This window comes from Arthrobotrys flagrans (assembly GCF_004000055.1).
Source record: "Arthrobotrys flagrans strain CBS H-5679 chromosome Unknown unitig_15, whole genome shotgun sequence".
NCBI lineage: Eukaryota > Fungi > Ascomycota > Orbiliomycetes > Orbiliales > Orbiliaceae > Arthrobotrys > Arthrobotrys flagrans.
The window spans coordinates 3,672,186-3,686,991 of record NW_027137545.1 but is presented as its reverse complement, the minus strand read 5'-3'; the positions used below and the strand labels follow the sequence as shown (position 1 = coordinate 3,686,991).

Here is a 14,806-nt window from a genome sequence, read left to right as displayed (position 1 = left end):
TAATCTAGCCTAAACTCCTTGTGACCGTCCCCGGAGTCCCAATTGGGTTCGCGTTTCTAATCATATTTAAATAGGACGCTGATACTCTCGCCATGGTGGACTCGGCGAATTGCCTGTGTAAATGTTAGCTTCCGGTCTTGAGGGCTGCCCGCTTGGACGCACATACCTCGGAAAAAACACTTGATACATCGAGTACCTTCAGTTTGGAGCACGCCCGAACGTTTTCGTTCTGGGGGACTGAATTAGTGACGACTACTTGATCTATCGCACTGGCATTGATACGAGCGATGGCATCGCCGGAGAATATGCCATGTGTTAGCAGAGCGTAGACCTTAGTAGCTCCTCCTCTTTCCTTAAGAAGCTTTGCAGCCCTCGTGATGGTGTTGCTGGTATCTGCCAAGTCATCAACCAGAATTGCAACCCGCCCAGATATGTCGCCGACCAGCATCATTGTTGCATTTTGGCGGTCTGTGATTTTGGTAGGTCTTCTTTCCTATGAAGTCGTCAGCTACAAGGTTTTATGAGCGGTCGAAAAGAGGAATACCTTGTGGATCAAAGCGAAATCCATTCCAAGTGCATCAGCAATAGCTGTTGCACGTTTCGCCCCACCAGCATCGGGACTGACGATGACCGCCGATTGATAGTCCGGAATCTTCGTTTGTATGTATCTCTGCAACAAAGGTCGCCCGTATAAATTATCCACGGGAATGTCGAAGAAACCTTGATACTGAGGGTCGTGGAGATCCATGGTAATGATATGGTCTGCACCGGCACAGGTCAACAAATCCGCTATCAGCGTTCCGGCCTGCGCAACCCATTGTTTATAGCCTGGCTGTCTGTGTTGGTCCCAGTCGACACCGGTCCCGTTGGCGTAAATGACCTTCTGCGAATCCCGCTTGGTGGACCCGACTATCTCGCTGCCAGTGTGCTGACGGCGGAGGAAAGATGGTCTGGAGGTCAAGCTGGGCGAGCCGGGTGCAGTGGCGGAGCCTCTTTCCTTATCCAACGAAATGCGGCTCAGCTTATGCTCCAATTGGCCTGCTGGAGGGCCACCAGAGCCCGCACCATCCAGTTGGGGTGCGGGAGTTCCGGGACGGCTCTCGAAGGTGTAGCTGTCCTTTTGAATTCCGGCTTTGGCTAATGGGGCACCAACTTTGTTGTATGGGATATCGGGTTGACGGCTGTATGGAAACAAAGGCATCACAGCGGTGACCCTCTTCGCAGACGCTGTTTTACAAGCCGAGATGGTGATGAGGAGTTCGATGAAGTTATCGTTGACTTTTCCGCAGCCGGATTGTATAACGTAGACATCCTTTCCTCTGACGGAGTCTTGGATCTCGACCCGGGTTTCTCCAACAGAAAACTTGGACAGGGTGATTCTGCCAGGAGGAATGCCCAGTTTGATGCACATCTGCTCGACGAGCTCGGGATGCGATGACCCGCCTAGGACGACAATATTGCGAACCATATCTGCGGTTATTGCAGGATGTGTATCCTAAATATGAGGTTGAAGTGCCGGATAAACGATGGGCTCGATGTTCGCACGCCGGAAGCTTAGTTGATGTGAGAGAAAACAATAGCTATTGTAAAAATAGCATCGCCTTCGTACTAGGCGACTACCTTTTTTGTTGTTGAGATGAATGAAAAAGTTTTGCCGGTGCTGACGCCGGATGCCTTGGGTCGCTACATGTGTAGAATAAGTAGGCAGTAAGTGTGAAGCGCGATGTCGTTTCGAGCTCGGGTAAAAAAAAAAAAAAAACCGCAGACAAACAAGAAAGTAGGACAGAAGGTTTCTGTGCCACGAAGACCCGGGCCTTTTCCGATCGTACAATGATAGGTACCGAATACTTAAAAATAAGAAAAAGGAAGGATAAGAATAAAACCAGAGATGTCATGTATCAGCAAGCTTAAATGCATATCTGCTGCGATCCTATCATGACAGCCTTATCTGAGGCTCATATCGAGCTAGGTACACAATTTCCTCGCTTCGTATTCGGTAATGCATTCCTGAGAATTGGACAGCAAGAGTACCTTACACCCACCTCTCCCGAAGGCAACCCAAGAGCCCTTCACTCGATAGCCAACCCTCAAAGCGTTTGTGATCTTATGAACACACATAATATATTGGCGGATGTGGACTCAGATATGCATACTATATTGAACAGGGTATCTATGCTAAGCACAAAATGCAACCGTACCTGCCCGGACAACAAAAAAAGGAAAAATATATAAAGAGCGAATGCCAACTTACTTTGCCAATAAAAAATTCCATGCCATAGCTTACCGATATCATGCTTGTGCCCCCTCATCCCCTCCATCTCCAAAATATACATGGCTAACCGGTCCCGCCCATGCTCCAATTCCCCGGCATGCCAAAATTCCAACTCATTTCCCCAGTCCCAAACATCGGGTCCATCCCGGCCATCGTCGGTGCCATCGTCGGCGCCATTATCCCCGTAGAGCCCATGCCGGTAGCATTTGTGACACCCATCATCCGAGGATTTTGTTGGGGTCGCATCATCTGTGCTTGCATTTGAGCCTGTTGAAGATAAAATCCGGGGTTGAAGTTCATCGGGTTCATATTCATCTGCCCGCCCTGTTGCTGGTGCATCGCGAGCTGGGGATTCTGTTGTTGCTGCTGACGATTTAGGGCCTGCTGGTGCTGTATCTGCTGTATCTGTTGTAATTGCTGCTGTTGGTGAGGGCTCATCTGATTCATCTGAGGCATGTGGCCCATATTCTGCATAGCACCGTGCATCTGATTTTGCATAACATTCTGCATCATGGAAGATGCTACGGCCGGATTTTGGTTCTGCGGCATAGCACCCGGTTGGATGGACTGCTGCTGTGGATGTGTTTGCGCCTGGGACAAGGGATGCTGATTGGCGTTAAGCTGGTGTGGTTGCTGTTGCGGGGGTGGTGACGACTGAGGTAGCTGGGGTTGTTGGTTTGGTATCGTCTTTACCGCTGGGTTTGCCATTGCCGCCTGACTGTTGCCTCTAGCATGCCCGGCTTGAGGGTTCGGCGCGGCTGCCATGGTATTATTGATTCCTGGGAACAGAGACTGGAGCTTCTTGTACGGTTCGATCAACGATGGTATGTTTGTCGGCGGTACGAGAAGGGCCGGAGCAGCTGGTAATGTTGATGTTCTCCTATCTGCCATGGCGGCGAGATACGCAAGGTTGACTTTGAGCCGCTGTAGACATCTGAGAGATAGGGAAGTAAGTATCCGTTAAGTTACTTGGACTGAATAGCCGTACTTTGGCTATATCGGATATGCCTTACTCGTTGTAGCTTTTCTCAAGGGCCTTCACGTCTTCCGTTGTCTCTGTCGCTGCACCCGCAGCAGCCTTTGTCGCCTGTAAGTTTAACGACTCCTTCAAGAGCTCGGTATTGATTTCGAGAAGCAGGGAGACGCGAGACTTCTCCAGTTGTAGTTGGTTTTGGTTCTCTTGGGCCTTTTGCATCAAGAGCTGTTGCTGCTGTTGCGCGGCCAGGTTACTGTTAGGAACATTTGTCCCCTGTGCGAGCGCGCCGGCTTGAGCGGGTGGGACCGCGGCCCGATGCGGTGCTGCTGGGTTCATCTTTTCGAGAACTGCTTCCCGCGCTGCCTGTCGTGGGCTAAGATCGGGATCGATGTAGGTACTTCACCTGGGTAAGTACTTTAGCGGATGCGTGTGATGTCGCGGCCGACGAGACTGGGGAAGATCTTAGCAAAGATGGTCAGGGTAGCTTTTATTGTGGCGCGACGGAAGCTCCTGTTCGGCTTAGTCATCCACATCACCTGATATCCACGACTTCCTCTTGCATGGCCTATAACTACATACTAAGTACTTATTTAATAAGTAATTTCAGGGTTTTGAGAGCTTGATTGAAATAGGACACCGGATGCTCCACCGATCCTGTGTCAACAATGAAATATAAATACATCTGAAAAATCAAGACAGCTGCTTACCGAGTAGTTAGTAGTCCCCCGCCAACAAAAAAAAAAAAAAGGCTTGCTTCTAAAAGGAAAAAAAAGGAAGAAAAGAAAAGAAAACGCTATGGGAATTAATGCTGCGCTCAAGAAGTATCCACAAGAATCAAAATCGAACGTATCTTCCTGATCTCTAGGCTTGATCAAACATGAATCTACAAATTTCACACAGGTGTGAATAATCAATCCGTACCCGACGACTTGCGACCCCATGGCGCCCATCTTCCGAATGCGCCTGTATTGGAGCTATTGGCTGAAGATGGAGGTCCCATCGAAGATATCGTTGTGGTCTGGCCAGGCATGAATACCGTGTTGGCCCGTTCTATCGAGGCTTTTGAAGGGGGTGTGCTGTTGGTGAGCATCTTTCGCATCGCCTCGAGCTTCGCTTTGGCCTCTTCGGCTTCTTGACGAGCTGTCGCTTCCGCCGTTTTCGCCTGGACCAATTCTAGCAACAGAGCATCGGCCGACGCAGGGGCTTGGTTGTCGGTGCTCTGGAGCAGTGGTTGAATACCGAGACTGCTTGAGCGTTTGTTATACGTCGGCGGGGCGGATGTGGGCGCCTGCCTTGGCCGGGTGCTGGTACTGCTATCGGTCCGGTTTAACTTGAATGCTCGGAGCCCGTTAGGCTGTTTCTCCGTTTCTGTCGTTGGGCTGGCATCATGATGATCAAAGTCGGCCGTGACATGTTTCGGAAGATCTTTACGGGCTTTGAGATCGCTAATTGTTTTCTCAAGCCTGTGCTTCTCCTTCTGAGAATCCTGCCACCGAGACCTAGACTCGGTTACCTGACTTTTTAACCGGGTGACTTCCCCGTCTTTATCGACCAACTGGGACTGAAGATCCTTCGTCCGCGATACCTCTTGTCCTAATCTTTCTCTTGCCCTTTCTAGCTCCTCGACGAGTTCCTTATACGATCGACGCGGTTGAGCAGGGTCTTCGAGTTCGTCGAAGTTCTGGGAAAGCTGACTACACAGTTCTGCTATCTCGGAACTAGAGACATTCGGTTGGGCTGGCTCTTGCGCAACCAAGGCCACCAGTCGTTTCGATAGCCGGCGCTCCTCTGCTCTCTCCTGTCGCAGCGCTTGTAGTTCATCGATCTTTGCGGCGTGCTCCCGCTGTAACGCGCTCATGGCAACCAGGAGGTCCTCGATCTGGTTGTGCAAGTCGTTTTCCTTGTTTTTACGGGCCGAGGAGGATGAAGCCGATTTATTGGAGTTTCGGGGGTCATCTGCTGACGAATTCGCCTCCTGATGTACGCTCCCTATCTCGGAGACCGCGCAGTCCAGGGAATTCATTGTCGCGATGCTTTGCTTCGATCCGGTCCTTCGCATTATTGTGCTATTGCGTCGGGATGCCGTCGGAACAGGCAATGCACTAAGATTCATGGGAGGTGTGCTTTCCCGTGGGGATTGGATTGTCCAGAATCTCCCCAGAAACCTAGCCGCTACGGCTTGTACACTATTTTCTTGCGGTTTTGTGGACTGGAATGGAACGTGGGCCTCTTCCGGGTGCTCCCTTTTAAATTTCTCTTCCAATTCCATCAGACCTTCCCTCGTAACCATTCCGGTTAGGCTGCTGAAGTCGTTTACAAGGTCGTCGGCGGAGCATTTGTAAGTATCCCATAAGCCCCGGGCCAACAATAGCTGCATGACTTCTTCGAATTCGTGGCTGGCGAGTAGACGGGCCTCGTTTCGGCGTAGGAGAGAAATTGCAACACGCATGATGGTTTCGGGGGCCCCTTCTAGGAAGATAACGTCGTATATTCTGAGGAGCATCGGTAAAGGACAGGTGACGGCGAAAAAAGATAGGAACCATTGCGTGGCATATTCCGCCTGGATGCCGAGTTCGTCAAGGTGTTTGGCAAGTTCTGGAAGATGGATCGCAATCAAGTTGGAGAGCTGATACAACCGTAACTGCAGTCCATACATATTGGGTAGGAAACAGGAGCGGAGCTCGTAGTTTTCCATAAGCCTAACACGAATATGAGTACGGTGTGCTTTGTGCCTGTCGATCACGGCGCTGAGGCTTCTTACCTAACAAGGACGCAAAATGCTTCCCTTTCGCCCATATGCATCAAAAGGGGACCAACCAAAAAGCCGAGCCTGACAATCACAACGGTAACGTTAATTGATAAGATCTGTCTTCAAGTCCTAGGATTCGACCTTACCCTTGGCAGTATCCGATCTGGGTATCATAAACGCTAAAAGCTCGTAGAACCCTACCTAGCATTCGCTGCCCTTCGCCCCCAGCCGTCGAAAAAATATCGACTCCTGGGAACGTCCGGTCAAGGTCCTTGCCGATGAGGTGCTCGTACGGAGAAGACTCCCCTTGGAGGCGGTCATATGTCGATTCCAGGTTTGAATCACGGGCTCCTGACACGGATATCCACACCACGCCGCGCAACGGAGGCGGGATGCCACTTCTGATCTTTTTGCTAAGAAGAAAAGGTAGTTTCATAGCCGTTCGGTGATAGTCGTTCACCAATGCCGCGTAGAAGTCGAGGTCGGTCAACGGCGGCGGCGAAGGAAGCATCGAATATCTGAGAGTGGCGGGGTCGGGATTGTCCATCAGTTTTTTAAGATGGTGCAAGGAGGGTGGTCTAGGCTGTCCGGGCACCGCCCGAGCTGCTTTTGGGTCATTTACGAGACGTGAGTTCTCTTTTTCGAGACGTGCTAACAAGAAAGTTGTACTCTATGTGAGAAATGAGATGTTAGAAAGATATCCAGCCGCCGAAACGAGTGTCAAAAACCCCAGAGCTAACCTCATCAGCTGTATCGTCTCTTAGTTCTTTTTCTTCCGAGCGCTCCAGCTCCGCCCAGTCGACAGTGCTTTCTTCGGGTTCGGAGCTCATGCTATCTCTTCGAAAAGCCCCAATGGGAGACGTAGGGGATGGTTGTGAGATTCCGATGACGGGATCGGTGAGAGCTCTTGGGCCGGTGGACTGGTCATCAGTGACCAACTTGAGTGACATTCTTTTTTGAGGGATGGACTCGGAATTTGATAGTCGTACCGTAACCATACTATCAGAGGAATGCGATGAGCGTTGGGATTCGTCTGCCAGAGGGCCACTATTGGGGCCCCCGAGATCTAGATTCCGTGTCATATCGAAGCTTCTACGTTACCAGGGACTGCCCTGGAGGGACTGACGCACGGGCGCTTGGGATATTATAGATCGAAGGCGGCTTTGGGCGATGGACGAGATTCGAGTAGAGTCGCAGACACTACCCAGGTATTCTGATAGTCTGAGAATGGAATCCGGGTCTATTGTCAGGATTCACATATCCTTTTCCGGAAAAATCGGCGATGCTTAGGAAATGGGAGATTCTTTAAAAGTGTGCGTGAAGCTGGATCGGCTTGTCAAGGTGCTTGGGCCCTCAGGTAGGTGGTTTTGTCAGTGGCAGTTACAATATGCGGCTTGGTGCACTAATCCGTCCTAATACGGTAAGATGTTAGATGCTATGAAGTGGCGGACTGGAAACGTATCAACTACCGTTCAACGAGAGGGTCTAGAAGCAAAGAGAGAGATGAAAAGAGTGGGAACAGGGGTACGAGAGGAGAGAAGGGTGTGGTAATTGATATATAAGGGTACAGTGGGAAGTATATTAGTGAGTAAGCACTCAAGGACTTGGGTGCTAGTTTATCAAGACTTCCCAGATCTGAAAACAGAAGGAAGGAACGAAGGAAAGAAGGGAAATGAGTGAGAATTGATTGTACGAGCGTGTATATAAAAAAGAAAAGAAGTACAGAGTACTTATGCATGCATGCATGCAAGTACTTGAGCAAGTGATAGTAATACCTACGGGCTTAATAGCATATTCTCGAGGAAGAAGAATGGCCTGGGGCTAGTTAAGGGGAGGGGAGGAAGGGAAAGGTTTGTGAGAGAAAGACTTCGTCGCAATCAGCAGAAAAGAGCAGTAACGACTAGTTGATACTGGTTCTCCATCAGTGAGTAGACTCCAGACAAGATCAAACAGTGGCAGGTGTCCAGTTGTGGCATCAGGCTGGGCAACTAAGGGGCTGCCCAGGATCGCAGGTCTTTCTCAGTCGCAAAATGAAAGTGGAAACGCCCTTGAACTAATAGCCGAACCAATGGCTGGCGTCCGTGCCCGACTTTTCACCTGAAGCTTTGCTTTGCATGTGGACTAAATAATACAGAGCATGTAAGCATGTATGTACGGTATGGTATGATACGGCCGCGGAGTGTGGATCTGACGATGCGATGCAATGCTGTTAATCTGTCACGCCACATCCACACGCCACGTTTATCTTGTTCATGCGCCTGCACCGCCACTAACGCGAAAACCACACCAAACTCGCACCTTATTCACGAGCAACAACAACAAAAACAACACCAAAAAGCAATAGCAACCAGAGCTCTGAACCACGTCTGCTTCTTCACCAACCATCATCACGCTCGTTGCCCTCGCCTTCTTCTTCTTCGACACCTATCCAATACCCTATATTCAAAACTACCTACCCAAAGCTCCTCTTATTCCGAAAGAAACTACTTCCCACTAAGGAAGCCTCATACTACTGCCGCTTTCATCTCAACGAACGGTTTTAAACGATATCTGACGAATACCTCCTCGGCATCAGCTGCTCCTATCATGGAGGACGAATCGATCTTCGGCATCTCAGATGACTCTGATGGCTACGACCCAACGCCTGTAAGCCAATTAGTATTATCGTGATAAGATTTTATTTACTTTGCTGACTGCCTGCCGTTCGAATAAATTAGAAGAAAAAGACCGCGGCGAAACCCGCCGCCAAAGCCGCACCCAAACCCAAAAAATCCGTGGCTGCCCCCAAAACCGCTGGGAAAAAACGTCCTGCAAATCATGACGACGACGGCTCTGACGGAAATCTATCCGATACCCCACCAAAAAAGGTCAAGAAGACAGCAGCTACTAAGAAGGGAGCTGCAGGACGTGCAACCAAGCCTGGGAAGCCTCTCCAAGATCTCGAAAACCTCAATGATGATCTCGAGGAAGAAGAAGATGTCGACGAGGCTGTCGGGAAGTTAGCTACCTTGGACAAAGGAAAGAAGGACCAGAATGCTTCTGACAAGTATCAGAAGGTGAGTGTCACAGCTTACAACCTGCTCTTTGGCCGTCTCGCTTTGCTGACGAACCTCCTTACAGCTTTCGCAAGAAGAGCACGTTCTCATCCGCCCGGATACCTACATTGGGTCCGTCGAGAGAACTGAGAGCAAGATGTGGATCCACAACAAAGACGAAGATAGAATGGTTTATTCGGAAGTCTCGTTTGTTCCCGGGCTCTACAAAATCTTTGACGAAATTATCGTCAACGCCGCCGATAACAAGATCCGAGATCCCGGCATGAACATGTTAAAAGTTGAATTCGACCGTGAGAAGGGTACTATTAGCGTTTACAATAACGGATCCGGCATCCCGATTCAAATCCACGACAAAACCAAAATATACATCCCGGAGATGATATTCGGACACCTTCTCACCGGTAGCAACTATAATGACAACGAGAAAAAGGTCGTCGGTGGAAGAAACGGCTTCGGTGCGAAGCTTTGTAACATTTTTTCGACGGAGTTCATCCTCGAGACAGCAGACAAGAAGTCGAAACAGAAATACAAACAAGTCTGGAGGAACAACATGAAGATATGCGAGAAGCCCATAATCAAGCCCATGGCCAAAGCCGAGGAATACACAAAGGTCACATTCAAGCCGGATCTGGAGAAATTCGGGATGACGGAAATTGATAGTCATTTCGAGTCGTTGGTACGCCGCAGGGTTTACGATCTCGCCGGTTGTTGTCGGGATCTAAAGGTCTACTACAATGGAGAGCAAATCAAGATCAGGGATTTCAAGGCGTTTATGCAATTGCACGTCGACTCTATCCTACGCGAAAAGCAGGAATCCGGTGCGATTCTCGAGTTGGATAGCAAACCGCCCGTTATTGCATATGAAAGAGTCAACGATAGGTGGGAGATTGGATTTGCCGTATCGGATGGCACCTTCCAGCAGGTCTCTTACGTCAACTCCATTGCCACCACCTCTGGTGGAACCCACGTCAATTATATCGCTGACAAGATTGTGGCTCGCCTCACCGCAGAGATGAAAAAACAAAAGGCACTGGCGGCTTTGAAACCAGCCCAAATCAGAAGCCACTTTTTCCTGTTTATCAATTGCTTGATCGAAAATCCCGCCTTTACTTCTCAAACAAAAGAGCAACTTACTACCCGTGCTACCGCATTCGGGAGCACCTGTGAGATTTCGGACGCTTTCCTGACCAAAGTCGTCAAGAGCGGTATCAAGGAGGCTCTCTCGGATACAGCCCAGACCAAAACAGACGCACTGTTAAAAAAGACGGACGGTTCGAGGCGAGCCCGTATCCTTAACCCGAAGCTTGTGGATGCGAATAAAGCAGGAACGAAAGACGGGTGGCAATGCACCCTGATCTTGACCGAGGGCGATTCAGCCAAGGCGCTGGCAATGGCCGGCATGGATGTCGTAGAAAGGGATCTCTTTGGCGTGTTTCCGTTACGCGGAAAAATGCTGAACGTTCGAGACGCACCAGCAGACCAGATTGCAAAGAATGCAGAAATCCAAAACATCAAGCAAATTCTCGGATTGCAGCACAAAAAAGTCTACGACGAAAATAATATCAAAGATCTTCGTTACGGTCATCTCATGATCATGACAGATCAAGATCACGACGGTAGTCACATCAAAGGCTTGTTGATCAATTTTCTTGACGCTCAATTCCCAAGCCTTCTCAAACTTGACGGGTTTCTGCTGGAATTTATCACCCCAATTGTGAAGGCATACAAAGGCCCTGTGACCAAACCCACGAAATCAAGGGCTTTCTTCACCATGCCTGAGTACGAAGAGTGGAAGGAAACGAATACCGAAAAGGGCTGGCAAACGAAGTACTACAAAGGATTGGGTACCTCATCCAGTGCCGAAGCAAAGGATTATTTCTCGGATTTGGACAAGCATCTGAAGGAGTTCCACAGCATGAAACTTGAGGAACGTGGCCTCATCGATATGGTCTTCTCGAAGAAAAAAATCGAAGAGCGAAAGGAGTGGCTTCGGCAATATCGCCCCGGCGTCTATCTTGATCACAGCATCGGGAAGATCTCGTACGATGATTTTATCAACAAAGAACTGATTCTTTTCTCAATGGCCGATAATATACGTTCCATCCCCTCCGCGATCGACGGCCTAAAACCAGGTCAAAGGAAGGTTCTGTTCGGTTGTTTCAAGAGAAAACTCACCAAAGAAGTCAAAGTCCAATCGCTCGCTGGGTACGTCTTAGATCACACACATTACCAGCACGGTGACGTTTCTCTCGCTCAAACGATCGTCGCTTTGGCCCAAACGTTCGTTGGCAGCAACAATGTCAATATACTCGAGCCCATTGGTAACTTCGGGTCAAGGTTGGCGGGTGGCAAAGATGCAGCGAGCGCTCGTTATATTTCGACGATGTTATCACCATTCGCCAGGGCACTCTTTCCAGCTACCGACGATGCCATTCTTGAATACAACTATGAAGATGGGGACAAGATCGAACCCAACTGGTATGCGCCAGTGCTACCCCTCATCCTCATGAACGGATCGGATGGTATCGGCACCGGGTGGAGTTCCAGCATCCCCAACTATAACCCAGAGGATGTAGCCATGAACATCCGCCGTCTTCTCGACGATCAGGACCTCGAGCCAATGCAGCCGTGGTACCGTGGATTCAAAGGGCGGGTGGAGCGCTTAACTCCCGAAAAATATCAGTTCTCCGGTATCATCAACCAGGTTAATGACACTACCGTTGAAATTACAGAACTACCCGTCCGACTTTGGACTCAAGAGTTCAAAGAAAAACTCGATGACATCATTAGGCCCCCAGAGAAAGATGGTAAGGACAAGGACAAGAAAGTTGCCAAGGTGGAGAAGGCCTGGATCAAAGATTATCTCGACTATAACTCCGATCTTCGAGTTCACTTTACAGTAGAGTTGGACTCAAAGGCATCCATGGACGCAGCCCTGAAGGAAGGGCTAGAAACCCGCTTCAAGCTTAACAAAACTGCTAGTACTACCAATATGGTTGCTTTCGATGCCCAAGGTCGACTAACTAGATACGAAACTCCTGAGGATATTCTCAAGGAATTTTATTTCGTCCGTCTCAAACTTTACCAGTCGCGCAAGGTAAGACGACCGTGCAATAAAAAAAATGCCTACTCATACATTTGGTCCCTGCTAACAAAACCTATAGGATTATCTTCTCGGCGAATTGAACAAACAGTTAAGGAAACTCACAAATCAGGCCCGCTTTGTTCAAATGATCATCAAGAAGGAGCTGGTGGTGTCGAACAAAAAGAAGGCCGCCCTTATCGCAGAACTTCGATCGCAAAAGTTTGATGCGATCTCGAACAAGAAGGAGGCCGAAGAAGCCGGAGAAACCGAGCCCGTCGTCGAAGAAAACGAACCCAGCGCAGGAGATGACGGTGTTGGCGATGGATATAACTATCTTTTGGGAGTATGTATACCAACCCAAGCCGTAAAGCTCGTTTTACTAATTCTATACTAGATGCCCATCTGGTCCTTAACCAAAGAAAAGGTCGAGAAGCTACTGGCTGAGTGCGGGGCCAAGGAAGACGAAATCGATGCCCTTGCCAAGCGTTCGCCTAAGGACTTGTGGAGAGAGGACATTGACGTCTTCATGGAAGAATGGCACAAGCAATTGAAGGAAGATCAAGAGCGAGGAGCTAAACGCAGCGTCCTTAAGAAGTCTAGAAAGGTCAAGACGGCCGCAGGCAAGGCCGCTGCCAAAAAGCTAATCACCGGTTCGGATGGAGGCTCGGACGACGATTTTGTGATCAAACCAAAGAAATCCAAGGCCGCGCCAAAGCCGGTCGCGCCAAAGTTAAAGCAGATGACCCTTCAAGTCACCAAAAAGGCACCGCCCGTTGCTAAACCCGCGAAGGAGGATCCAGACAAAGGCATCTTCGACTTTAGTGATGACGATGCTAAGAATCACACCCCCGTAAAGAGAGCACCAGCACGAGCGGCAAATTCAAAGACTCCGAGAATCATTGATCTTTCGGACGACGATATGGAGGATGATGATTTCGGACAAAATGAAGAGGGTGAGTAAAGTTTACCATACGGACATTTAAAAGACCTATATTAACACACATCCAAATACAGACGATTCTGACGCAGGCAGTCCTATCGCTAAAGGGAAAGAGAAGGTTTCTATAGCTGGCAAAAAGGATATTGCCATCAAGCCAGCGACCAAGAAGACACAGCCAGCAAGTTCGGGAGACAGCGACGAACCCACGACAGGGAAGGCACAAGCCACAAAGAAACGTGGGCGTCCAGCGGGCGCAAAGAACAAGGACACCGCTCCAAAGGCAACCAAGGCAACCAAGGCAACTAAAGCAATTAAACAATCGCGAATTATCGACCTCAGCGACGAAGAAACGGACGGAGACGTCAAACCCACCCGTAAACAGGCTCCGATTGATGCTGGTTCAGAGAGTGATCCTGAACCCATTGCTCCCAGGGCCAGGCCGGGACGAGCTGCAGCGGCCAAGCCCTCAAAGTACGCCGATATCTTCGACTCTGATGAAGAAAGTGCTTCCGAAGCTGAGGAAGAAGAACAATCCGATTTCGACGATGATGACGACTGAGCAACAATGAAAACTTTGGTTTAGATATCCGTCCGGGCTTTCTTGCGAATTAATTCTCCCTCCTCATTTTCGTTACATAGTTTCTTGCTCTTCTTGTAATTATTTTAATTAGCCTAAAGCTTGTTGTATGCCTCTCCCTCACAGGCATTTATCTCTTCTCTCGCAGCAACCCCACCTAATGGCTGCTAGCCTCAGTCGATGTTTTTGATTCAAGCTACCCGTCATGAAATTGGGAGGTGGGTCGACTTGAAGCCGAACAGCTTCCAAGGCTACCTTCCCCTATAAGAGACAAGCATTGGCTTTTGCAACCGATAGAATCGAGGTTAGTAGTCTAGGGAGCTCATGAATGTTTAGCTTGGTGTAGCATGCCGTACCCCGGTGTTCCTACTTCCCGATCGACACGGGTACAGACAGAATATCAGGCAAGCTATATATTCTACAAGTTTGTATTTGGTTAGAGGCTACGCCTTCGAGTTCCCGTTTGAAAGAGGAGGGAAGGTGCGCTTTGCAGGTTTCTATACGTTGATCGTTGCAATAGAGGGATCTAAATTTAGTAATGCAAAATACTTCCACGTTCCTAAATTCAATATCTAGCTAAGTACCTACTTAGTAGGTATCTTATCACCTCTGTCATGTGTATACTCAGCGCCTACTGGTAAGTAGTAACTACAGATACGCAACTTTGGGCATACCACGGTACTTCAGCACCCGATAAACGACCGACTTCAAGTTTTTTTTCAGAACACTAGGCTGGCTGTAGACACTGGTCCCTTCACACTCCAGTGCGAGTCCGTTATCAATATTTCTCAGAGCTGTGTTATGAAGCAGCTGAGGGTCGGTCATGCATTAGGCAAAGAGTCCCTCGCCAACTCGAGATTATTCACATCGTAACTCCATGCCGCTAAGATCGATGTTCAAGGGATCTGTTGACCCGCGAACCGAAGTAGAACTTTTGTAAACGTGTTTATCTTATCAACTTACGGTTTGTGTGATTGTGGGGGGTTGCATAGGCTCGAGGGTTTGCAGCTTCATCTACCGCAAGTCTATCAAGCGATCGATTAGTCCGACGACGTCGAGACCTTATACTCCAACCTTAATACAGACCCCGTTATTGGATAATCCGGAGATAACGACCAACGACATATACTAACATCAGAATGTACTAATCG

At 49.1% G+C, this 14,806-nt stretch overlaps 4 protein-coding genes across 4 annotated transcripts; 1 reads left to right on the top strand and 3 right to left on the bottom strand.

Annotated features, from left to right (window-relative positions):
- Nucleotides 1-56: 56 nt before the first annotated feature.
- DFL_000961 (uncharacterized protein) lies at nucleotides 57-1,468 on the bottom strand (the record flags this gene model as incomplete). Its single annotated transcript, XM_067639523.1, has 3 exons — nucleotides 57-113; nucleotides 167-493; nucleotides 545-1,468. 3 exons carry the CDS (start codon nucleotides 1,466-1,468, stop codon nucleotides 57-59), a joined length of 1,308 nt encoding a protein of 435 aa, XP_067495519.1.
- An 867-nt stretch (nucleotides 1,469-2,335) lies between these two features.
- Nucleotides 2,336-3,584, bottom strand: DFL_000960 (uncharacterized protein; the record flags this gene model as incomplete). The annotated part of the gene is made up of 2 exons (XM_067639512.1): nucleotides 2,336-3,206; nucleotides 3,286-3,584. The coding sequence occupies 2 exons, from the start codon at nucleotides 3,582-3,584 to the stop codon at nucleotides 2,336-2,338; spliced, it is 1,170 nt and encodes a 389-aa protein (XP_067495518.1).
- Nucleotides 3,585-4,158: 574 nt separating this feature from the next.
- On the bottom strand, nucleotides 4,159-7,079 carry DFL_000959 (uncharacterized protein; the record flags this gene model as incomplete). The annotated part of the gene is made up of 4 exons (XM_067639500.1): nucleotides 4,159-5,947; nucleotides 6,010-6,078; nucleotides 6,144-6,667; nucleotides 6,738-7,079. 4 exons carry the CDS (start codon nucleotides 7,077-7,079, stop codon nucleotides 4,159-4,161), a joined length of 2,724 nt encoding a protein of 907 aa, XP_067495517.1.
- Nucleotides 7,080-8,583: 1,504 nt separating this feature from the next.
- DFL_000958 (uncharacterized protein) lies at nucleotides 8,584-13,637 on the top strand (the record flags this gene model as incomplete). Its single annotated transcript, XM_067639489.1, has 6 exons — nucleotides 8,584-8,643; nucleotides 8,715-9,053; nucleotides 9,118-12,150; nucleotides 12,218-12,481; nucleotides 12,533-13,091; nucleotides 13,153-13,637. The coding sequence occupies 6 exons, from the start codon at nucleotides 8,584-8,586 to the stop codon at nucleotides 13,635-13,637; spliced, it is 4,740 nt and encodes a 1,579-aa protein (XP_067495516.1).
- Between the last annotated feature and the right edge of the window lie 1,169 nt (nucleotides 13,638-14,806).